This window comes from Mustela nigripes, chromosome 17 (genome assembly GCF_022355385.1).
Source record: "Mustela nigripes isolate SB6536 chromosome 17, MUSNIG.SB6536, whole genome shotgun sequence".
Classification (NCBI taxonomy): Eukaryota; Metazoa; Chordata; class Mammalia; order Carnivora; family Mustelidae; genus Mustela; species Mustela nigripes.
In genome coordinates this window covers 9,241,483-9,267,093 of record NC_081573.1, presented here as the reverse complement: position 1 = coordinate 9,267,093, position 25,611 = coordinate 9,241,483, and the positions used below count along the sequence as shown (strand labels likewise).

The following is a 25,611-nucleotide window of genomic DNA, read 5'->3' as shown; positions in this document are numbered from 1 at the left end:
CGCAGCTCAGCTCGCCCCTTTTATGATCTCTACTTTTACCCAGCACATAGCAGCCTTTCTAATAATTTTCCTTTTGTTTTTCCCATTTCCAACTACTTCAGGTGTGAAAGGGAGCAGTGAGAAAGAAAGGCAAGCCCAGTTCCACAACACCGGAGGGTTTATTTAGACTCCACCTGATCATTCAAAAGAGAAATTTAAGGTAGGCGGGAAGCTCAGTCCTACAGAGGATTCTGGGATTTGTAGTCCAGACGCTTTCTGGGATTGGAGCACTTCCGCTCCGGGAAAGCGCAAAACTATTTGCTCCGCTGGAGAAATGGGAGAGCGTAATACAGTGCTCTGTGTGTTCGGAAGCATTCGGCTACCAGAGGGCAAGAATGCGAAGCCCTCTCCTTTCGTGGACTCCGGATTGGATTCCGGCCGTAGGTGTGGGAACCGGCTTGTCCGCCTCACGCGGGGGCGGAACAGCGGCCCGGGTGCCTCTCGGGAATGCTGGGGAATGTAGTCCAGGAGCTCCGCAGAGTCGGAGGTATTTCCGCTGCGGGAGGTTAACATCGCGGCCTTCGTTTCTCTCTGGGAGGTGAGTGATCCCCGGGACTCCGCGACCTTTTCTAAGTTTTTGACCTGGCATGAGATCAGCGGCTCCGGGCCCTAGGTCACAAGGAGGAAAAGCCTCGGCCCGTGGCAGAGATCGAGGTTGAGGGGCGGGGGCGGCTGCCTGCCTTCCCCTCGCCGGAGCCTCTACGTTTGGGGCGCTTCGCGGGTCTCAGGCTTGGAGGCGGACCCGTCTCCCCGCCGCCCAGCTCGCTTTCCCTCCCCTTCCACACGGCTCTGTCACTTCCTAGAACTTGACCTTTCCGTGCCTCAGTTTCCTTTCCTGGAAGCGGGGATATTACCTGCCTTACACATTTGTCTTGTAAATCCATGGCATAGAGTGTAAGTGAACTGTTTGGAGCAGTTCGGACGTGTGGCAGGGTGTCAGTTGTGAATATAAACACTACAGTAGTAGTCAGAAAAGTTACCTCTCTGCAAACTCTTCCAGGTGGCACTGGCTCTTCTCATCCATGCGGGACAGGAGGCTCTGCCCGGACTACTTCTGACTCGTGTTTTAGAAAGAGAGCGTCCCCCACATATACCTTCTGCGGTTTTTGCAGGGCCACAGACCAGACTGCAGCATCTCAGGCTCCTTTCTTTTCCGCCTCCTGACTTCTGAAAGAGGACCCCTTGGCAGCAGAGCCCCGCTGCGACCGTACTGCGCTTTCGTCTTCCTCTTCTACGGTGATAGAAGGTATTTCATTCATGAGCAACTGTTAAATAATTGAGAAAATATGGAGAACATGCACAGGACGTGAGTGATGGTCTTCATGGTTACACCTGGAGTGCTAAGCATCGTCCCGAGGGTTTTATAAAAATTAACGCAGTCTTCACAAAGCCCTCTCAAGTGAATACTGTTACTGCCTCTATTGTACAGACGAGAGAATGGAGGCAGAGGAGCCTAAGTTACTTATCCTGTGTCACACCGCTAGTGAGTGAAGTGGATTTGAATCCAGGGTGTGTGTGCCTTATGTGTGGATATCCTTGGCCCCAAAGTTTGAAGTCCTCAAATTGGAATTAGGAAACAAAACAGAAAAATAAGCTATATAAATATTTAACCATAGGAAACTGGCTGCAGAGGAGTCAAGTCATTTGGGATCAAGTTACAGAGGTAGGTTGGAATTTTAATGTAAAGTATTTTGAAAGCAGGATTCATGAGTCTGGTCTTTTTATAAAATTTTAGAAGCATTCTCATTTCCTTTTATTTCAGACAATATTTATAGTTCATGTTCTCATTATGGAAGATATGCACACTCATCTTAGAGAAGTTACAAAATATAAAAATGTATACAGAAAAGCAATAAGAATAACTCCTAATCTAGAATATAGACAGTTTTTAAAAACATTTTAGTGCATTCTGTTTAGCAGTTTTTAAATGTGTGTTTATTTATTTTATGATATTATTACCCCAGTATTTATAGTTAGTTCCTTAACTCTACTGTGGAAGTTTCCAAGCATACCCAAAGTATGATATAATGAACTCCTATGTAACAATCACCCTGAGTCAATCCTTGCTAGTTTTTTCTTTTTTTTTTTTGCTTCTCTGCTCTCCACACACATATTTTTTTTCTCTTTGATTATTTTAATCATTTTTTAATTAACATATAATGTATTATTTGCCCCCTGGGGTACAGGTCTGTGAATCATCAGGCTTATACATTTCATAGCTCTCCTTGAGTATTTTAAAAGATTCTATTCATTTATTTTAGAGAGAAAGAGAGCGTGCACAGGAGGAGGGGCAGAGGGAGAGAAAATCTCCAGAAGACACTGGCTACACTTCACTGACTGAGTCACCCAGGTGCCTTTCTCCTTGAGTATTTTAAAGCAAACCCAGATGTTGAGTTGGTGGGACTGAAAAGCTATCACAAATTGTTTATATATGAAAACCAGTGGAAGGGAGATTTTATTAATACATCAGGATTGGTGTAATGAACTTAAGCAACAGAAATTTATTTTGTTACATCTGGAGCTAGAGGTCAAAGATCAGGGTGTTGGCAGGTTTGGTTTCTTCCAAGGCCTCTCCCTTTGGCTGCCTTCACGCTGTGTCCTCTCACATGGCCTTTCCTCTACGTGCCTGCTTCTTTTGTCCCTCTTGTGTGTCTAGATGTCCTCTTACTAGGACATAAACCAGATTGGTTTAGGAACTGCCCTAAAAAACTCATTTTAAGCTAATCACCTCTTTAAATGGCCTATCTCCAAATATAATATATTCTGCTAATTTGCTGACTTTTGAACCCAGAATATCATCACATTCTGAGGAACTGGGGTTTAGAACTTCAACATAAGAGTTTTAGGGGGTCATATTCAGTCCATCACAGATATCGACAGCAACTCTAAGGTTTTCAGTCTTGGCAATGAGAATATTACTCATAGGAGAAGGTTAGAAAGAATTGCAGTTAGGGAAGATGAGGGGTTGTCTTTGCTCCTTTGAGGTTGCTTTTGCCACTGGCATATAACTTTGATTTCTTTTCTCTCTTGTTGGCTTCAGGGACGGCTGTTTTCCAGGACCTTGTCATATTCTTTCCAGAGTGCCTAGCAGCAACCTAGAAGTTAGCAGAGAAGAGTTATTCAGTGAGTAGCCATCGAAGGGGGAGTCCCAGCCTGGGATTAGGAAAGAAAATAGGAAGATAATCTATATTCACATTCCTTATCTTTGATCTCACTTGTGGTGGGCTGCGGAATACCACCCACTTTTTCAAGAGTATTCAGAAGCTGATGTACCATTATGCCCAATATGTCATGGTCTAAAACAAATTTTCTTAGAAACAAGTTGATGCTAATGTTTCTTTCTTTCTTTCTTTTTTTTTTTTTTTTTTAAGATTTTATTGGGGCACCTGAGTGGGTCAGTCGTTAATCGTCTGTCTTCTCAGGTCACGTTCCCAGGATCCTGGGATCGAACCCCTGCATTGGGCTCCTTGCTCAGCGGGAAGCCTGCTTCTTCCTCTCCCACTCCCCATGCTTGTGTTCCGTTCCTTGCTGTGTCTCTCTCTGTCAAATACATAAATAAAATCTTTTTAAAAATTTAATTTATTTGACAGAAAGAGCGAGAAAACAAGCAGTGGGGCAGGAGAGGGGGCAGTCAGTAGCGGGCAAAACAGGATCAAACTTGAGCAGCTTGGTTTAAGACCTAGCTCTGGCACTCTGACTGGATAACCTTGGGCAAAGTATTTAGCTTCTCTGTGCCTCTGTTTTCTTACCTGTCCAAATAGGACTCTCAGTACCCACCTCCTAAAGTTTTTGTGAATATTAAAAGAGAAATGCTATGTAAAGTGCTTGACATAGCTTAGGATGTTGTAAATCCTCGACATATTACAAACTAACATTTTTTTTTTTCTATTATAGGTGGCTATGTGACATGAAAAATGCAGCAAGTTATCGAAAGGGCAAAGGGGATTTTAAGGTATTCTTTTTTTCACCTGCCTACCATTTTCCCTACTTTAGTTCCGTCATTCAGTTGAACAAAAATGAATAGTTTCTGTAATAGCCATTGGTTAAACTTATAACTAACACTAATTTGCTGTCTTGAACCCAGAAAGTCCCTGGGGGATGGTTATTTGGTCTCAGTTGCTTTAAAAAGTTTCAAGTTATGTGATAATTGAGCACCTGAAATATGGCTAGTGCTAGTTGGGATGTTCTGTAAGTGTAAGACACACAATGTATTTCAAAGACTAGTATGAAAAAAAGGAGTGTAATGTCTCAGTAATTTTTATGTTGATTGCAGGTTGAATTTTTATGTTGATCGTAGGCTGAATATATTTTGGATATATTGAGTTAAATAAAATATATTGTTAAGATTGAGCTCAGTTGCTTCTTCTAACTTTTTTTAATGTGGCTACTAGAAACGTTTAAATTATACTATGGAACTTGCATTGTATTTGTCAGATCGCACTGGTCTTCATGGAAGCTCTCTTTTCACTCCGGGGATTTGCCTTCAGGGGCATTCATGAGCTACTCTTGCTCCTTAGGCCTCCGAGAGCATCATACAATGGAGAGAAGCAGAGAGTTTGGACTTAGGAGGCCTCAGTGCCAGGTCTAACCCTGCCCTTGATTTTCTGGATGTCCTTCAGCAGTTCAGACAACTCCTGGAGAGGCAGGATAGACTGACATGGTGGTTCTCAAACTATGGTCATATCAAAATCACTTTAGGGAACTGGGTCAAAAATAGAGAGACTACAAAGATCTAGGAGTTTTACTGTATCAGTGAGCCTTGGTTTTTGTGTTTATTAGCTTTCTGGGTGATTTTGAGGCTGTTCTGATCACCTCCTATTCACCCTGTGTAGGAAGGCGAATCCTTGTTCTAAGTAGTATGAGATGGCTGAAGGCGTAACACCCAACACTGGGCAGGTGTCATTGGCAGCAGCTTACCCACAGCCCTTGGGCGGAGGACACTACATGCCGTGTAGGGCCGTGTGGGGCTTGCGCCCAAAATAGAGTAAACCAGCAGGGACTGTAGTAGGGGGTTTTTGTAGTGACAGGAATGTAAAGTGACCCTTCGCTCCTGAAGGAAGATTTGATTAGCTTGTCTGAATAATTTGACAGCTGGCAGGGAGGTAAAGGCTGTTAGGTTGAGGACTGAGTGGGGTGCATCTGGTCCAGTTGGTAGAGTGAATTTTTTCGGGTCTTAAAGTTATACAGGCTATTGTGTGGCAACATGGAGAGGTTCACTCCATTGAGAAAGAAGGTTTTTAACACTATGGTTCCCCCAGAACCAAGAGGCATAGCCTGCTACATAGGACCATATGAAGCCTGTTACATGCAGGGTTGGGAAGCAGAGAGAGGAAGGGGGTTTTGCTTTTATGACTAGAGAGGCAGCAAATAACCAGGTGGAGACATCTGTATTGGGTACTAGTGAAAAGAGGCAGGTTGGGGTCAGTGGTCAGGAGAATGAGGGCTCTTGTGTGCTCTCTGGGTTTTTGACAGACTGGCTTTGTGATTTAGCAGGCTCTTGGTGAGGTTGGAATAAAAGATGTCAGATAGTATTGAATCTAGACCCTGGTTCATATATAGAGGAAGTAGCTGGGTGGGAGCCTTTCCCCCAGCATCAGGGGCCAGGACCATATCTGGAGAGAACAGAGTAACTCATGGCTAGGCCTTTGGGCCCTGTGAGGCTCAAAGTTGTATAGGCAGCACATGGAATCTCGGGCCTTACGATGCGATGTACACAAGAGTTGACAACCGCTGCTTATAAGACAAGGGCTTGGGCGCCATATTGCCTAGGTTCCTTAGTGCCTGGTGCAGTGTCCTAACCAGACAATGAGAATGTGGCCTGGGGCAGTAGGAGGGGTGTAGGAGTGCACACCTCAGTCGCCCCCCTCCACAGACTTGATTTGATTAGTTGTAGTAAGGCCTGAACCCTTTTTTTTTTTTTTTTTTTTTTTTAAGTTCCTTTTTGAGTCTAATGTGCTATCCAAGTTGAGAACCGCAGTCCTAGTAGTTAAGGCTCTGGGTGAAAATCTTGACTTTTCTATTGGTCACTGGTTGATCATGAACAGAGCTATTTCTCTGTGCTCTATCTTCTTTACTTGTAAAATGGGGATGATTTGTCTCAATCTCTAGACTTGTGAAGATCAAATAAGATAGCACATGTACAACATTCGTGGAAATGGTGCCATGGTAGGTACTAAGTCAGTTGCTATTAAATGTCAGCAAAAATTGAGAGTATTTTATGAATGGCTTGAGTTTCCTTGTGGGTAAAATTGGGTGCTTAGAGTGCCCTTGGTATTCTTTCCGATCCTAACAAACCTTGATTCTAATCCCATTTTTAGAACCAGAGAGAAAGAGAAGATTGCAGTGTATTTACTTTCTCTTAACTTTTTGCTCTGTTATGGTTAGAAGAAGAGTTGAAGGGGAAAACCTCAAGTCTTTAGTCTGTCCGAGGATATCTGGAGGGTTGTTTTGACTGTTGCTACTCTCATAGTGACCCAGAAACCAACAGCATCAGCATCCTCTGGAATATTGTTAAAAATGTAGATTTTTCGGCTCCATCCTTGATCTTCTGATTTAGAATTTCTAGGTGTGAGACAGAGGTTTCTGTACCTTCCAGGGTCTCCATTTGATTCATGGAACATTAAAATTTGAGAAGCACTGGTAGAGAGAACAGACTCATGCTTTTTTTTTTTTGCTTTTTTTTTAAAATTATTTTTTTTATTTGACAGAGAGAGAGAGAGAGATCACAAGTAGGCAGAGAGGCAGGCAGAGAGAGAGAAGGGAGGAAGCAGGCTCCCTGCAGAGCAGAGAGCCCAACACGGGGCTTGATCCAGAACCCTGGGATCATGACCTGAGCCGAAGGCAGACGCTTTAACCCATTGAACCACCCAGGCACCCCAGACTCATGCTTCTTAACAAAAAATATTTTCTGTTTTCTCTCTGGCTGAATTCCACATCCTTCCAGTACCAGATTTCTGCATGATGGGCTCTCCCTTGCTTGGTTCAGGTTTCATGGTCAAATGTACGAGAAGCATCCATGACAAAAAGTTATTCTGCAACAGCCCTTCCTGCTATCTCTTCACCTCTTTTTACCATGCCTTTTTTTTTTTTTTTTTTTTTTTTTTTTTGAGAGAGCACTTGTGCAGGAGTGGAGGGAAAGGGAAAGAGAAAATACCAGGCAAGCTCTCCACCCAGTACTAAGCCCAACATGGGGCTTGATCTTATGACCCTGAGATCATGAGCTGAAATCAAGAGTCGGATGCTTAACTGACTATAGCATAGAGTAGGAGATAAATAATAAGGCCCTGATCAACACGACATATCTGTCAGCTATTCATTGCAGCAGTCATTCTGCAAGTCTTTGTTGAGTTCCTTTCCTACTGAGTGCTCGCAGAAACTACTTTTGTCTTGATGCTTTCAAAATTTGTTTCTCTACATTTTTTGCCATTTTAATTACAATATGTCTTGGTGTGGATCTGCTTTTTTTTATTTTGTTGGGGGTTCTCTGTGTTTCCTAGATCTGGTTATCTGTTTCCTTCCCAGATTAGGGAAGTTTTCAGCATTATTTCTTCAAATAACTTTTCTGCCCCCTTTTCTCTCTCTTCTGGGATCTCTATAATCTGAATGTTACTATGTTGATGGAGTCACTGAGTTCCCTAAGTCTATTCTTGTTTTGCAGAATTCTTTATTCTGTCTTTTGTTCAGCTTGATTACTTTCCATTACTCTGTCTTCCAAGTCATTAATTGGTTCCCTGCCTCTTCCAGCCTGCTGTTCATTCCGTTGAGTGTGTTTCTCATTTAATTTATTCACCCTCTTATCTCTGTTATTCTTGTAGCTCTGCGTTAATGGCCTACCAGTGCCCTCCACTCTTTTCTCAGGTCCACTGAGTATCTCTGTGGCCATTACTTTAAATTCTCTATCAGGCATGTTAGTTAGATCTCTTTCACTAAGATGTCTGGCTGTGGCCTTGCCCTGTTCTTTTATTTGGGACAGATTCCACTGTCTTCTCATTTTGTCTAAGTCTGTGCCTGCTTCTCTGTGTTCAGAAAGTCAGTGACATCTCCCTTACTGGAGGGTAATGGCTTTGTGAAGAAGAAGTCCTGTAGTGTCCTGCCATGTAGTGTTCTCTGTTCCCCAGTGCCTGGTGCTTCGGGGAGTGTCTCCTATGAGTGTGGCGTGTGCTCTGCTTGGTGTAAGGAAGTTACAGAGGGAGTGTCAGTGCTGTGCTTGTTCCTGCAAGTGGCTCTGTGTTTATGCTGACGGGTGAGGGAGGGCCAGTGGCTCCTGCCAGTTTTTTGTTCCAGGAGGGTCTCTCCAGGAATGCAGCCTCTCTGGAACACACTCTCAGGATGAGCAGACAACCTACCCACTATGTGCCCCAGGCGCACTTCTGCACTTCCCATCGCTGCCTCCATGCTGTATGTCCGCAGGTATTGTGTCCTGCCTTCTTTCCAAGAAGGATGTCTCCAGCTCTGCCTGAGCCAGGCCCACTGACCTTTCAGACTACATACAGGCTTTCAGCCCTGCTGGTTGCAAGAACTCCTGAAATGCGGCCCCTCTTGCTTTCTGAGACCATGGCTATGGGAGATTCATTTTCGCGTCTCTCACACTTCTCCACAACCATAGCTCCCTCTTCCCCACTGAAGCCACGATCTGTTTCTCTCCCAAACCAAGGCTCCACACTTCTTGGCTTCTACCTTTACTTGTGAGTTTGTTATGTCAGTGTTTAGGTTGATGACTGGGGTATGTAGGAATTTCCAGGTTATCCAGTTGTATTCATGGGAGGATGTGAGCTTAGGGTCCTCCTGCTTTTGCCACCATCTTCCCTTCTCTCCAAGAAGTAAATGATTCTTGACTTCATCCTCCAAACAGTCCTCTCTGATCCCAGCCACTTCCCCTTCCAATCTCTCTGTTGAGAGAATAATCTGATTACAAGACAAAGGGATCTTTTACCCTCCCTTCCTCAAGGCTTTCCTGCTGCCTTGCAGATAAAACTGGGACTCACATCGAGGGAGGTTGAATCCCACCCACCTGCTTATCTGTTGCTGCCTCTGATTTGTATTCATTCCCAATATAGCAATTTGTTCTCCTGAGGTTTTCCAGTGATTCTACTTCTCTTGGTCTAGTAGAACTCGGTCATCCCCCACAGCTCAGCAAAAGCTATGTTTATGTAGAACCTGCTCCATGGGCCTCAGGGGACCCAGAGGACCCCATACCCTACTCTGCCAGGTAGCAACGTATAATCACCAAACTAGCAAGTTGTATCTCTCTCTCTTCTTTTTTAAATTTTATTTATTTGAGAGAGAGAGAGCACTAGAGACTCTAGCATGAACAGGATGAAGGGCAGAGGGACTTCTCACTGAGCAAGGAGCCTGATGTGGGGCTCAGTCCCAGGACTCCTGAGATCATGACCTGAGCCAAAGACAGGTGCTTAACCTACTGAGCCACCCAGGCGCCCCGGTTATATTTCTTTTAGTGAGGTTTCCATAAGTGTTCAGTGAATTGATAAACTCATTTAATGAAGAATTTATAAATTAACCTGTCTATTGCTAATTATGTAGGCAGTGAGCTAGTTGCTCTGAATATTTTGATGGACACACTGTGTGGATTTCGTACCAGGTCCATGTAGGTACTGACTTCGAAAAGCAGAAATCACCTTTCTGAGATGGTAGTTTTAGTTCATTTAATTTTTAAAAGATTCTATGTATTTATTTGAGAGAGAGAATGAGAGAAAGAGAGAGAGAATGAGAAGAGGAAGGGTCAGAGGGAGAAGCAGACACCCTGCCAAGCAGGGAGCCTGATATGGGACTCACTCCTGGGACTATAGGATCATGACCTGAGCCAAAGGCAGTCGCTTAACCAACTGACCCACCCAGGGGCCCTGAGATGGGAGTTTTAAAAATCCAGATGCTCTTCTCTCTCTCCCCCTTTCCCTGTACCCCCCAATTCATGCATGTGTACGTGCCAGCGTGCGTGCATGCGCACAGACTCTCTCTCTCTTTCTCTCAAATAAATAAAATCTTAAAAAAAAAAAAAAGAAAAGAAAAGGAGTCACCTGGGTGCCTCAGTTGCTTAAATGTCCAGCTCTTGATTTGGGCTCAAGTTATAATCTCGGGGTCCTGGGATTGAGCCCCACTTTGGGCTTGATGTAGAGTCTGCTTGGGATTCCCTCTCTCTTTCTCCCTCTGTGCCACCTCCTACCTGTGCTCGCCATCTTTCTCTAAAATAAAGAAACAAAATCTTAGGAAAAAAATCCAGAGGCTCTTTTCCTTCCAAAGTTGACCTTGGTCTTGCAAATATTGTGAAAGACTTGGAGGAAAATCTTGGAAATAAAACACCTGCTCTCCAAATCCTCCCACCTGGGATCAGCCTCAAAATTTTACAACTCAGGGGTGCCTGCTGGCTCAGTTGGTTAAGTGTCCAACTCTTGGTTTTGGCTCAGGTTGTGATCTCAGGGCTGTGAGGCAGAGCCCCATGTCAGGCTCCATGGTGGGTGTGGAGTCTGCTTAAGATTCCCTTCCCCTCCCTCTGCCTCTCCACCCCCCTCTCTTCCTCCCTCTCTAAAAAGAAATTTTTTTTTTTAATAACTCAAAGAAATCTTCATTCATTAAGAACCTGACACGGACTGCTGAGTGTCTCCTGAGCAGTTCCTGTTCCAAGCACTGTTTCAAGTGCTTGAGCTACAAAGCTGAGTCAGTATTAATTACAAGATTGATTTACCAGTTATCCCCCTTTTCCCAGAGGTGATGGAAAGCGCTCCCTGCAGAACACTTCTTACTGAGCAAAAGTTTTTGGGCAAATAGAGTCAGAACAAAGTGAAGCACAGATCCCAGAAGCCTGTTTCTGCCAAGATTGGGAAGTTTTCCATTGCCCTTTTCCATACTAGGGTTCCTGTATCTAAAGATGGAGGAGTAAGTAATAGTAATTAACTAATAAGTAACAAATTAACCAACAATTGGCCAATAATAATCTCTTAACCTGATTATTGTATGTTCAGTTTCCACCCTCCTCAGAATCAGTCCTACCCTGAGAGTGAAAAGGAGAACTTATATCCAGGCCACCTGTGTGGTTGGGTGGTGGTTCACTACCCAGAGGTGCTCAGCTAGAAAAGGCTTGATCTCAGGAATCTAACCCACTCTCTGCCTGTCTCTACCCCGAGGAAGGGGTTCCTTGGGTGTTCCATGTCGAGCAGCCATACGAGTCACTTGTGTTGCATGTTTAAGCCACCAGATGCTGTTCCAAGTGTCTGACATATAGTTACTTAGACCTACTTCCCTTCCCCTGAGGTTGGTAATGTTATTGTTGCCATTATTATTATCTCCAGTTTTAGCTTGCGCTTTGAGACACAAAGTATTAGCAAGTTGGGGATGCAGTATTCACACACTGGTGGTCTGATTCCAGAGCCTACACCCTTCACAGCACTGTTCTCTTCTCCCTCAAGCAGATCCTTTGGCTTCAGAGTCGTCTCCCCGTTTCCGTGTCTGTCAACCCTACTCTCAGCTCTCGTTTCTCTTCCTGTGAGACCTCTTGGAGTCCCATCAGTGTATTTTTGTCCTCAGAAGCAGCAGAGAAGCATCTAGAATACCAGTTCTGGTGTGAGAGCTGGATTCCACTTCCGCCTGTGTGTCTTGACCTCATCAAGCTTCAGTTTCTTCATCTGTTAAACGGAAGCCACAGTCCTCGTCATCAAGTGGGAACTTCCAAAATGCCGGTACCATGCCAGAGGCATCGCACAGATTAGCTCATTTATTCCAGCACAGTAACCCTCTGGCTGAAATTCTGTTTTGATCTCTTTGTTGTATCTGAGGATGGACACAGAGGTGTAGGCAGTTGGACCAAAGTCACACGACTTGTGCAACAGTAACTTCATCATAGGTATGTGGGCAGTACCTTCACCAAACGGTGTGCCAGGTGCTTCGTAAGGTCCCTGGCACGTACTTGGTGCTCAGTTAAAGCCACCCACTGCTGTTTTTGTTGTTTTTAATTATTTACTAGGATTATTATACCTTGTTAGTTTGAATGACATAATGACAATGATCACCTCACTTATGGGTAGATAAGTCTTGCAGAGTCACAGGTTTTTGTTTTTTTTAAAGATTTTATTTTTATTTATTTGACAGACAGAGATCACAAGTAGGCAGAGAGGCAGGCAGAGAGAGAGGAGGAAACAAGCTCCCCGCTGAGCAGAGAGCCCGATACGAAGCTCAATCCCAGGATCCTGGGATCATGACCTGAGCCGAAGGCAGAGGATTTAACCTACTGAGCCACCCAGGCACCCCTGAGTCACAGGTTTTTATTACTTCTTCTTAAGCTTTTGAGAGTCTTTTTCAAGGTCCTGCTTTTAACAGTAAATTTGACAAGGTCTCATATCTTTCAAAAAACAGTCCTCTGTTAACAAAAACAGAAAAGCCCACGGGTGTCCATATAGTAAAATTCAGAGAGAGAGAGTAGAGTAGTGGTTACTAGGGTCTGAGGGGCGGACTGATGGGGAGCTGTTGTTTTATGGGTACAGAGTTGTAGTTGAGGATGGCAAAAAAGTTCTGGAGATGGGTGGTGGAATGCGGTTAATGAACTTAATAGTGAATAATAATAATAATAATAGCAAATTTAATAATGGTTAAAAGGGTAAATTTTAGGTTCTGTTTATTTTATGCAGGAAAACAAGTCATCCACGTAATCTTAAATCTTATTGCAAAGGCATCCCGTTAAGTAAGCTGACCAAGAAAGTATAGTATATTTCGGAGGTTAAAGGTGATTTTTGCAGGACAGAGCGACAGCCTCCAAAGGCTCCATTGATAGAAACCATTTATGAGGACAGCTTTTATGTTAGTGAATATTATCTGCTTTTCTACAGCTACTAAGAAATAAGATACCCTAAGAGTGTTCTGTGTGTCCTGTACCTGCTGATTTTTTTTTTTTTAAGATTTTATTTATTTATTTGACAGAGAGAGATCACAAGTAGGCAGAGAGGCAGGCAGAGAGAGAGAGGAGGAAGCAGGCTCCCTGCTGAGCAGAGAGCCTGATGCGGGACTCGATCCCAGGACCCTGAGATCATGACCTGAGCCGAAGGCAGCGGCTTAACCCACTGAGCCACCCAGGCGCCCTGTACCTGCTGATTTAATTCTTAAAACAATCCTATGAAATAAGCATTGTTAATCCCTCCATTTTTACAGATGAAAGAATTGAGGCACGGAGACATTAATAATTTGTCGAAGATTTCACAGCTAGTAAGTGAACCTAAAACATTTGACCCCGGTGATTACTTTCTCAACCTGGGTATTTAATTCTCCACATCCACGCTCCCTAGAATCAGATTCATACCCTAAAAGTGACAAGGAGAATTTGTGTGTGCTTGGGCAGGTTGTTCATTGTGCAGGGGCTCTCAGCCAAAGGGATCAGTGGTCTCAGGAATCCAGACCATCCTCTGCCCATCAAGCCCCCTGAGGAAAGGGCACCATGGCTCTTTGATGTGAAGCATGAAATATGGGTAGTGATAATATGTTAGTCGAATGGGTTAAGGACAGTCTTGGCCAGACGCTGATGGCTTTTTTTTTTTTTCTCCTTCCCCTTTTGTACCTTCTCTGGACTCAGCCCTTCCTTAGAAGGACGAGGGCAAAATGACCAAGTTCAAGGTGAGTTGGGCTTCCTTTCTAAATTTTAAACCATTGTCTCATTTCTCTGCGATTAGATGCATTCTTGAAAATGGTTAAACAGAATAGCAGGCATTTCAGAATCTCTTCTGTGCCAGAGGATTGCTGCTTTTTATTTTAGTGTAGATTAATTTTTGTTATTTTATTTCATAATTTCACAAGTAAAATAGAGGAGAAAGGTCACTAGCAGTAGAAAAAATCCTCCCACTTTACTATATTTTCCTTATAAAAACTGTTTTCATTTTCCCATGTTCTTTTCCTTACATGCATTCGTAACCATATAGTTATAATAGTTATATAGTTAAAATTTTCAAATTATGCTTTTCTAATTAATTAATATTATAGTTCCTAGTTTTTTTTATTCCCCACATTTTTTTTAAGATTTTTTATTTATTTATTTGACAGACAGAGATCACAAGTAGGCAGAGACAGGCAGAGAGGGGAGGAAGCAGGCTCCCTGCTGAGCAGAGAGCCCGACGCGGGGCTTGATCCCAGATCATGATCCCTGGGATCATGACCTGAGCCAAAGGCAGAGGTTTTAACCCACTGAGCCACCCATGTGCCCCTATTCCCTACATTTTTAATGGCTATATCATATTCCCTTGAATTGATGGACTCTGTGTGTGTGTGTCTGTGTGTGTGTGTGTCTCATAACTTCTGCCCCATTTTTGGACATTTAGGTCGTTTAGAATTTTTTTTTAAGATTTTATTTATTTATTTGAGAGAAAGAGAACAAGCAGGGAGAGGGGCAGGCAGAGGGAGAAGCAGGTTCCCCACTGAGCAGGGAGCCTGATATGGGGCTTGATCCCAGGACCCTGGAATCATGACCTGAGCTGAAGGCAGATGCCTAACCAACTGAGCCACCCAGGCGCCCTGGTCATTTAGAATTTTTACTGTGTTAAAGAACACTGTTATGATGAGCACCGGGTGTTGTAGGGAAATGTTGAATCACTCTATAGTACACCTGAAATTAATAGTACACTGTATGCTAACTGACTGGAATTTATTTATTTATTTACTTTATTTTATTTTTTTTTTAAAGATATTTTTTAAAAAATTTATTTATTTGACAGAGATCACAAGTAGGCAGAGAGACAGGCAGAGAGAGAAGGGGGGAAGCAGGCTCCCTGCTGTGCAAAGAGCCCGATGTGGGGCTCAATCCCAGGATCCTGAGATCATGACCTGAGCTGAAGGCAGAGGCTTAACCCACTGAGCCACTCAGGTGCCCCACTAACTGGAATTTAAATAAAAGCTTAAAAAAGCAAAACCAGGAAAGTGACATTATAATAAATTCTGATTTTTACATACTTGAAAGAATATTGTACTAATATGTTCCTAACATAACCATTTTCCTCAAAAAGGAATTTTGAGGTTGAGGCATTTGCTATTCTTTGTTCTTAATGCTTTAGGAATCTAAATTGAGAAAGGACACTTGCTAGGGGTACCTTGGGGATTTTGCACATAGAACACTCTGATTTGGCCTAGTGTAGCCAGGCATAACTGGTGTGTCACATGGAGAAAATATTCTTCTGTATTTTCCCATAAGAAAACTAGAGTCCTTTAAAAAAAAAAAAAGAACTTATTTATTTGTTTTAGAGAGGAAATGAGCAGGAGGGGCAGAGGGAGAGAAAGAGCAAGAATCTTTTTTTTTTTTTTTTTTTGAGAGAGCAAGTATCTTAAGCAGACTCTACGCCCAGTGGGGAGCCCAATGTGGGGCTCGATCCCAGGACCCTGGGATCATGCCTTAACCTGAAGGCAGACACTTAACCAACGAAGCCACCCAGGTGCCCCTGATTTATATTTTTTATTTACCTATTGATTTATTTTTTTATCAAAGTAATAGTGTTCTTAATTTTAAAAAGTACTAGTATAGGAAGACATACTGATGCTTTTCTTACTGCCTTTAGTTTCCGACCAGCCTCAAGAGGCAGTCCGTGGTCGCCCCTGCATGTTAATTCCAAAGAAACAAGATTGTAGAATTTTAGAAAACTCCTTAGGCTCACACAGGAAACCAAAGGTCCAACGGATCCCAAAAGACTCTGGATAAAGAGGGAGGCAAGGGAAAATAATTCTTCTTGAGGACTTAGGCCTTTCTGTGTGTGCTTAGTTGCTGTTGTGTACAGAAGACACCACAGCTAATGAGACTGCCTCTTCATGGTCACTCTTCAGTGGCTCCTTTAGGATCTCTGTTGCTCGGCTCCTGGACATGCAGGGCTCCTATGATGAACACAAAGTTTCCATGTAAAATAGTTAAGACTCTACTGCACACCAGCTGGTCTTACTCATGGGTGATTTTTGCCCCCAGGCAGTGTCTGGCAGCATTTCTGGTGTCGCCAACTTGAGGGAGGCTTCGGCCTCTACTGCACAGAAGCCAGGGCTGCTGCCAAAAAGGCAGGGGACAGCCCCCACAATAAGCAGTTATCTGGCCCCAAATGTGAGTACTGTCAAGGTTGAGAAACCATGCCGTACACAGAGCTATCCAGGAAAAATAGCAAAACATGAGTTTTTATGTATGTTTTTTAAAATATGTTTTATATATGTTTTTTTAAAAAAAGCTTAAAGTCTCTAGTAGAAATTTTACAGTCATAAAATAAAACCCTGATTGGAATATGAGCAAAGGACTTTGACTGGCAAGGTAGTAAAGAAGAAGAAATAAAAATGGCCAGTAAATATATGAAAATGTGATCATTTATTAAGTGGCAAATAAGCGCAAAATGAAAAATAAGTTGTTTTTTACTAATCAGATTACATAGGACTTAAAAACGTTCGTTATATTCAGTGTTATGTATGGTGTGGAGAATTAGGGCTACTTAAATTTTCTGAGGGGAAGAATAAAATACAGAAAAAGTTGAAAAGGAGGAAACCTGCCATCGTACATAATAATTTTGAAGTGGCATATTCTTGGATTTTGCAGTTTTTTTCTTCTTAAAACTTATTCTAAGAAAATAATTAACACAGGAGGCTAATATTTATTTGAAAGTTCTTTTTAGTATTTATTTTGGAAAGAAAAAAATCTAATGTGATACAGTATGTATTACCTGAAATGTTTACCTATATTGTAGTAAAATTGACTTTCGTCTCTTAGAATCTGAAACTACTTCCTACACATCCCTTCCAGTTTTCTCAGTGCTCCTCCCAGCAGCCGTTGGGTGCAAGATTGAATTTGCGTGTGCTTGGTGTTGTAGGAGGCGGTGACATTCAAGGATGTGGCGGTGGTCTTCACGGAGGAGGAGTTGGGGCTGCTGGACCCCGCCCAGAGGAAGCTGTACGGAGACGTGATGCTGGAGAACTTCAGGAACCTGCTCTCTGTGGGTGAGGACAGGTGCCCTGTGGACTTCAGTCCCTTGCAGTGTTTATTGTATCCTTGGATGCATATATCCTTTGGAGCTCTTGAACTGGATGACATTTCTCTGGTCTTCTATCATCAAAGTGTGTTTTATAAATGAGCTGTAAATTGATTCAATGACTGCTGTGGTCATCTCTCATGACACATATGTAGCGTATTGTACTAGCTTTTTTTTTTTTTTTTTTGAGAGAGTGAGAGTGTATGTATGCATGTGCAAATGGGCAAAAGGGCAGAGGGAGAGGGAGTGAGAGAATCCCATGCACGCTCCACACCTAGCATGGAGCCCAATGCAGGGCTCAGTCACAGGACCCTGACTTTGTGACCTGAGCCAAAATCAAGAGTCTGATGCTTAACTGATTGAGCCACCCAGGCTCTCCTTGGACCAGCATTTTTAATGAAATAGGGTAGAAAATAGTCGAGTCCTTGGCAATAACTGCACGTTGCTGAAAATCATGTGAGAAATGGTGGAAAGAGTCTGAAGAAAACAGACTTTTTTTTCCAGTAATTTACAGGTAAGGCCCGCATATCCTGGATTTTTGCATCAAACATCGTCTTCTGATGGGTTGTAATTAACAGTTTGGAAATCACTGATTTTAATGTCCTAAAAATGATATGGTTAGAACCACATTTTTAGTAGTTTAGTAATTTTTAAACTTTAAATGTTTGTCCTTACCTTTTGACAGGGCATCAGCCCTTCATCCCACATGTAATACTCCAGTGCGAGAGGGGAGAAAAGCTTCAGATGGGAAAGACAGCAACCCAGGGCCGCGGCATCGCAGGTGAGAGCCGCGTGGCCGTGCTTCCTGTCGCCTCCACTGTGAACTCTGCAGCAGTCTCTCGTGCTTTTCCTCCCCTCCTTGGCTCTTTTTTTTTTTTTTTTTTAATTTTTTTAATTTTTTATTTTGCTCCTTGGCTCTTTTATAATCATTCTCCACTCGAAGTGATTCTTCTGTATGTTTGTCAGATCCTGTCCTCTGCTTGAATCTCTGGTAGCTTCTTAACTCATTCAGAGTAAAAGCGGAGTACTTCAAGTGGCTTATGATGTCCCACTTCCTGCTCCTTGCTTTGCCCCCATCACTCCGCACACGTGACCTGTCACCTGCCCCCATGTCAGTCTGTTCCATCCAGTTTTGGCGCTCCACTCTTCCCCTCACGGCCCTGCTTCATCAGCCTCTCTCTCTACTTGTTCTTCCTTCTGTAAGAAGTGCCCTTTCTCTCTGTCATCCTCTCAGCCTCTCCCTTCCTTCATGTAGGTCTCTTCTCAAATCAGAACATCATAAGAGGGCGCCTGGGTGGCTCAGTGGGTTAAGGCCTCTGCCTTCAGCTCAGGTCATGATCTCAAGGTCCTGGGATAGAGTCCCGCATCGGGCTCTCTGCTCAGCGGGGAGCCAGTTTTCTCCTCTCTCTCTGCCTGCCTCTCTGCCTACTTGTGATCTCTGTCTGCCAAATAAATAAATAAAATCTTAAGAAAAAAAAGAAACTTAGTTCAAACTCCATAAAGAAGGCAAACTGGGACTTACATATTCTTTCAGCATGTCTTTGTTGGATACTGACAGGGTTCTGGGAGCAGTGACAATGCTTGTCCTTGTGGCTGCTGTGTTCAGGTGGGAGAAGACATAAAACAAAAAGATAATGGACATACATATATAGTACGTCAGATGTAATATGTGCTGTTTAAAAACAAAACGGGGTTGGGGCACCTGGGTGGCTCAGTGGGTTAAAGCCTCTGCCTTCAGCTCAGGTCATGATCCCAGGATCCTGGGATCAAGCCCCACATCGGGCTCTCTGCTCAGCAGGGGGCCTGCTTCTCTTTCTCTCTCTCTGCCTGCCTCTCTGCCTACTTGTGATCTCTCTGTCAAATTAATAAATAAAATATTAAAAAAAAAAACAAAAAACAAAAAAATAAAAACAAAACGGGGTAAAGCAGATGCCAGGCAGATGGCCAGGAGTATTGAGGGATAGGGAGAATTTACTGCTGGAAATTGGATGGGAAAAGAGGCCTTGTGGATAAGGTATGATTTGACGAGTGATCTGAAAAGAAGCAGGTAGCTAGGTGTGTGTCTATTGGTAGAACAGAGTTCCAAGGAGAACATAACTCTTCCTGACCAGTATTGACTTTGAGAATCTGTACCATACCCTGTTCATTTCCTCCTCACAAGTTCTTGCTCTGGTGTAAAAGATTAAACTTCTGATTTGTCACTTTTTTCCCCCCTGGAGGTGATAGGAACTTTATTGCTGTGAGGTTTTGGAATGACATATGGTACTGTAAACCTCTTCCCCCATTACTGTCCTGAAGAATATTTCCCAGTAGGAGGTGAAAGGCCATTCTCTGCTTATACTCTGAATTTTAGGCACTTAATGTGATAAGATAGCTTCTCCCAAACACGTGTCTTTACAACCAACCCAGTGCCTTAAGGCTTCTAACATAGAATAGACTTGCAGTGAAATAATTTTCAAGCAAAGATTTTCAGCATTGCCTGGGGACATTTTCTGATAATCTGTCAGTTTTACTAAACATTTTGAACGTTTGGTCATATGTGCGTACAACAGGAAGAATTATGTGGAAGCTATTTATCAGACATATGCCGAAGCAAAGACAAGGCTTTTAGTAAAGTGCAGCTTCATCTTTATAGATGAAGTCTCTTTATAGAGACTCCCTAGGAATCTTGATCTGCAGCCACTAAATTTCTAACCTGTTTCTTCCATGTTAAACTTAGTATGATTCTCAATGGACCTAAGTTTATAGCCCTGACATCTCTGAACCAAGTGTCTATATGCCTCATCTCTAAATTCTTATTATTCTTTTAGGAGACAAGAATCTAAATGACCTGGAGACTCTTCAAGAAATTGGATCAAAGTTCCTGCCACATGAAGAGCTGTTCTGCTCGCAGATCTGGCAACAGGTTACAAAGGAATTAGCCCAGTGCCAAGATTCTATGGTCAGTATTCAAGGAACTGGCTCTCAGTTGGAAAAACGAGCTGATGTACTCTATAAAGATGAGGGGTTTGGTAAAGGCTTTAATCAGAATTCACATCTTCAGGTTCCCCACAGAGACGATCCGGGAGGAAAAACCTACCAGGCAGAGGAGCATGAGAAAGGTTTCATTCAGCGCTGTCATCTTCAAACTAACCCGACAGCCCATGTAGGAGAGAAGCCCTATAAATGTGAAAAATGTGAAAACACCTTCCGTCGGCTTTCAAGCCTTCAAGCCCATCAGAGGGTCCATAGTGGAGAGAAATTGTTGAATTATGACACATCGTTTAAGGGTTTACGACAGAGGTCATCTCTTCACCATCACCAGAGAGTCTCCACTGGAGAGAATTCACACAAATATGAGGAATGTGGGAGGAACATCGGGAAAAGCTCACATTGTCAAGCTCCTCTGATAGTCCACACATTAGAAAAACCTTATAAATGTGAGGACTGTGGGCTGAGCTTCAGTCAGAGCTCATATCTTCAAGTCCACCAGAGAGCCCACATGGGAAAGAAACCTTATAGATGTGAAGAGTGTGGAAAGGGCTTCAGCTGGCGTTCGCGACTACAGGCTCATCAGCGAATCCACACTGGAGAGAAGCCGTACAAATGTGAGGCATGTGGCAAGGGCTTCAGTTACAGCTCACACCTTAATATTCATTGTCGAATCCACACAGGCGAGAAACCCTATAAATGTGAAGAGTGTGGGAAAGGCTTCAGTGTAGGTTCACACCTTCAGGCCCATCAGGTGAGTCACACTGGAGAGAAACCTTACAAATGTGAGGAGTGTGGGAAGGGCTTCTGCCGGGCCTCAAATCTTCTGGACCATCAGAGAGGCCACACTGGTGAGAAACCATATCAATGTGATGCATGTGGAAAGGGCTTCAGTCGTAGCTCAGATTTTAACATTCATTTCAGAGTCCATACAGGAGAGAAACCCTATAAATGTGAGGAATGTGGGAAAGGCTTCAGTCAGGCCTCAAATCTTCTAGCACATCAAAGAGGCCACACTGGAGAAAAACCATACAAATGTGGGACGTGTGGCAAGGGCTTCAGCCGGAGTTCAGATCTTAACGTTCATTGTAGAATCCACACCGGAGAGAAACCCTACAAATGCGAGAAGTGTGGTAAGGCCTTCAGTCAGTTCTCAAGTCTTCAAGTGCATCAGAGAGTCCACACGGGAGAGAAACCCTATCAGTGTGCAGAGTGTGGGAAGGGCTTCAGTGTGGGTTCGCAGCTTCAAGCCCACCAGAGGTGCCATACGGGGGAGAAACCGTATCAGTGTGAGGAGTGTGGGAAAGGATTCTGTCGGGCCTCAAATTTTCTGGCTCATCGTGGAGTCCACACAGGAGAGAAGCCATACCGGTGTGATGTGTGTGGTAAGCGCTTCAGACAGAGATCCTATCTTCAAGCCCACCACAGGGTCCACACCGGAGAGAAACCGTACAAATGTGAGGAGTGTGGTAAGGTCTTCAGTTGGAGCTCATACCTTCAAGCCCATCAGAGAGTTCACACTGGAGAAAAACCATATAAATGTGAGGAATGTGGGAAGGGCTTCAGTTGGAGCTCAAGTCTTATAATTCATCAGCGAGTACATGCTGATGATGAGGGTGATAAGGACTTGCCTTCTCCAGACAATTTGCACAGGAAAGAAGCTCCGTAAAATGTGTTTTAATACCTCAAATGGGTGCTGAAATAGTCTAATTATCAGAACTGTCCTAGAAGACAAAGCATTTTATAAAAGAGTCAGTATTTAGCCAGGGCTTGACATGTCACAGTGGTTGGGTGACCACACAGCAGAAAAGCCTCATGAGAGCAGTGACATAAGGACTTCATTCAGAACGCTGACATTTAGCAGATAATAGACGGAAGTGAGGCTTAGGAAGGACGCATCTGATCTGAAGTTGACTGAAGGGCTGAGAGGGAAGTGCCAGAATTTTATATTCCATGAGAGTATCAGCTCGCAAGAGCATAGGGATTTGTTGACTGCCAAATCTATTCCGTGTTTTCAGTGCCTAACACATGGTAGGTATTTAGTAATGTTAAATGAGTGAAAGGGAGAATGGTCATATGTGAAATTTTTATTCAGTTCTTCTTTAAAAATTTCTGTGAAATGTGCTTAGAAGAGGAATTCTGCAAGGCTTGGAGGACATTTAAGTTGTACCCATGGGCTTATTTTCCCAACCCTGCAGGTCTTGTGAACTAGTGTTTATCAACCTGCCAGTAGGTCCCCAATCACTTCAGTGGGTTGTGACCAGCACTTTTATATGCTAACATTTTATTGAGGTATAATTTGCATGCAGTAACATGCATAAATCTCAATTTTACAACTTCATGAATTTTGACAAATGTATACACTTATGTAATCACCAAAATCAATGTATACAATATTTCTATTAAACCAGAATGTTTCCTTGTGTACATTTCTAGTCATTCCCACCTCCAGTGGCATCAAGTTTGATTGCTATACCTCACATTAGTTGTCTGTTCTTTGGTTCAATGTGTGTCCTCTTATGTCTGGATTCTCTTGATCAAATATATGATCATTTTAGTAGATTGAGGAAAGTAAGATTGACAAAATCAGTGTCCATTATAAAAATTCCTCAGTGAGATAAAAGACATCTATGAAAATTCTACAAGCTAACATTTTTTGTAAAATTATTATTAGGGAATAGTTGGTATAGTAAAATCGACTCTTAGGTATATCATTCTGTGTCATGGCAAATGCTTACTATTGTATTACTACCAACTCAATCAAGATGTTTTAACACTTCCAAGACCGACCCCCTACCCTGAAATTCCTTTGTACTCTTGTAGTCAACCCCTCTCCCTGTCTCCTCTCCCTGCCTTTGGCAGCCATCTGCCTGTTTCCTGTCTGCATAGTTTACTTTTTTTGGAATGTCCTAAAATGGAATCATACAGTATGTAATCTTTCAAGTCTGGCTTCTTTCACTTTATGCTTCTGAGAGTCATGAATCTTGATGTGTGGCTCTGCTGAATGGTAGTCTAGTGTATGGATGAATCGTGTTTGGTTTATCCATTTATGAATTCAAGGATATTTGAGTTTCCAGTTGTTAGCGATTATGAAGAAAACAGTGATAAATATTTGCAAAGAGATATGTGTGTCAACACAGGTTTTCTTTGTCTTAGTAAAAATTTAAATAGTGGAATTGTGTAGTATGTCTAACTGTATGGAAAGCTAACAACTCTAAAATGGGTATACCAGTTTGCATTCCTACCATCAATGCATATTAGGGTTTTGCTTTTACCATTTGAAAAGGTTTATTGTGACATCTTTGGTTTTAATTTGCATTTTCCTAATGACTGTGTTGGGCATCTTTTATATCTGAATGTGTCCTGTATGTGTATCTATTTTCTCTGGGAACTGTTTTCTTGTTCTTGATTTTTGAGAGTTTATGTGTTCCAGGCATATGTCCTTTGTCAGTTACATGTGCAAATATTTTATCTCTGTGTGTTTTGTGTTTTTATTCCATTATCAGTGTTTTTCACAGAGTAGAAATTTTGTTTTTGATGAAGTTCTGTTTTCATCTTCCATGGATTGTGCTTTTGGTTTTAGATCTAAGAACTCTGCCCAATCCAAGGTCACTAAGACTTTTCTCCTTTTTTTATCTAAAAATTTTATGGTTTCACGTTTTTGCATTTAGGTCTCTGATCCATGTGAGTTCATCTTATAAAGTGTGAGGTCAAGGACCGTGGTTTTTGGTCCGTGAACATCCACTTACTAAGTATCCTTTTAACATCAAATTTCTGTTAGCCCTTGTGGAAAATCTATTGATCATACGTGTAGGTCTTCTTTTGGCCTCTGCTTGGTTCCATCAATCTATGTGTCTATCATTTTGCTAATATGTAGCCTTATTTAAGTCTTGAAATGAGATGGTGTGAGTTTTCCAACTCCATTCTTCTTTTTCAAAATGTTTTGGCCTTTTTAATTTGTTAACTTTTGTATAATTTTTAAAATAAGTTTTGTGATTTTTAAAAATAAACTAATTGATGGAAATTTTGTTGGGATTGCACTGAGTATATATAGATAACTTTAGGGAGACTTAGCATCTTAGCAATATTGAATATTCTAAGCCACAGACATGGAGTATCTGCCTATTTGTTTAGGACACTTCCATTTCCTTTTGTCAATAATTTGTAGTTCTCAGCACATAGATTCTGCACATATTTTATTAGACTAGATTTATACCTAATACTCTGTGTTTTTTGGTGCTAAATTAAATGGTACAATTTTTCAAATTTCAATTTCCAATTGTTTATTGCTGGTATATAAAAATGCAGTTGATTGTTTTATGTATTTTATGATCTTGCCAAACTTGGGTATTAGTTAAAGTTGCCATGCTGTATAGATTCCTTGGAGCTTTCTATGTAGATAATCATGTCATCTGCAAGAAGCTTTATTTTTCTATGCAATTGATATACATGTTACAGCAATTTCATTGTGATGTAAGGAAGTACCCTCACCATCGTTAAATTGGGGTAACACAACTCATGATGGTAGTGCTTTGGGATGATCTAAGGTAGAGGGGATAGCTGTCTAAGAGAAGGTCCGGAACAGAAAGAATGGTCAGTGTTCAGGTACTTTATACAGTGGAAGTCCTCCCTGAACAAGTTTTAAAAATGGTGGAAGATTGCACTTTGGGAGTGGTAGGTGAACCTTATCAGAATTATGAAGGAGGCAGTGAACATGGGCAGGAGATGAAGCTTATAATTGGCAGACACTAAATCATATGTCCAAGTTTCTTTCCTATTTCAAAGTTTCTTCACAATTCGCTTCTGACGTTTGGGCTAGCATGGCAACCTCCCAGGTATCTCCGTAAATAAACTGGTATTCGAGAGGGCACATTTGCAAAGTTGACCAAAATAATCTGGTTAATAGTTGTGTGTGGTTTTTTTTTTTTTTAAGATTTATTTATTTATTTATTTATTTGGCAGAGAGAGAGAGATCACAAGCAGGCAGAGAGAGAGAGAGGAGGAAGCAGGCTCCCCGCTGAGCAGAGAGCCCAATGCGGGGCTCGATCCCAGGACCTGAGATCATGACCTGAGCAGAAGGCAGAGAGGCTTTAACTCACTGAGCCACCCAGGCGCCTGGTTGATAGTTTTATGAAAGAAAATGTGGCGCCAGATAAAAGACCTGGTAGAGGAAGGATCTGAGAGAAGATCTGAGTGGGGATTCAAGAAATCTCTTGGAGTATGATTGTAACTTGGCAATATCATTGACTATTTTGATTTGTTGCTTCATCTATTGAACTATTTTAGAGACTTTTCCTATATTACTGACCTACATACAGCCAGAGGTTCCCTACAAGGATTTACCTTGAGATGCCAAGGCAATGTTATTGGCTCCTACAGCAGCTACAGAACTTTGTCTTATTAAAGCCTTCTAAATCTTGGGCTTTTTGATATATGTGGTCTGCCAGGAGTTGTGACATTGTTTGGTTGGCCTCTAGGTGCTAAGACTGTGGCACAGAACTGAAAGGACCTAGACTTGTGCCTATTATACCAAAAATTGTGGTGTTTATATAAAATGTGGTGTATAAAAAATGAGGCCTAATTTATAATAGACTTAAAAGCTAGCCTGTGTGTACCCTGTTGTGGGTAC

General features: G+C 42.4%; 1 protein-coding gene across 13 annotated transcripts; it reads left to right on the top strand.

The window, feature by feature from the left end:
* The first annotated feature begins 284 nt into the window (after nt 1-284).
* Nucleotides 285-24,254, top strand: ZNF45 (zinc finger protein 45). Of its 13 annotated transcripts, none has more exons than XM_059382369.1 (14): nt 285-577; nt 1,040-1,285; nt 2,301-2,389; nt 3,080-3,162; nt 3,934-3,991; nt 11,463-11,893; nt 12,139-12,307; nt 13,192-13,245; nt 13,610-13,650; nt 15,974-16,102; nt 16,854-16,980; nt 17,698-17,793; nt 19,823-19,953; nt 20,056-24,254. In XM_059382369.1, exons 9-14 carry the CDS (start codon nt 13,636-13,638, stop codon nt 21,649-21,651), a joined length of 2,094 nt encoding a protein of 697 aa, XP_059238352.1. In that variant the 5' UTR covers nt 285-577; nt 1,040-1,285; nt 2,301-2,389; nt 3,080-3,162; nt 3,934-3,991; nt 11,463-11,893; nt 12,139-12,307; nt 13,192-13,245; nt 13,610-13,635; the 3' UTR covers nt 21,652-24,254. The 13 variants fall into 13 exon arrangements, with proteins under 13 accessions (XP_059238352.1, XP_059238346.1, XP_059238344.1 ...); XM_059382363.1 differs by adding an exon at nt 8,323-8,448 and having other exon boundaries at nt 11,578-11,893; nt 19,823-24,254; XM_059382361.1 differs by adding an exon at nt 1,656-1,702 and having other exon boundaries at nt 19,823-24,254.
* The last annotated feature ends 1,357 nt before the right edge of the window (nt 24,255-25,611 follow it).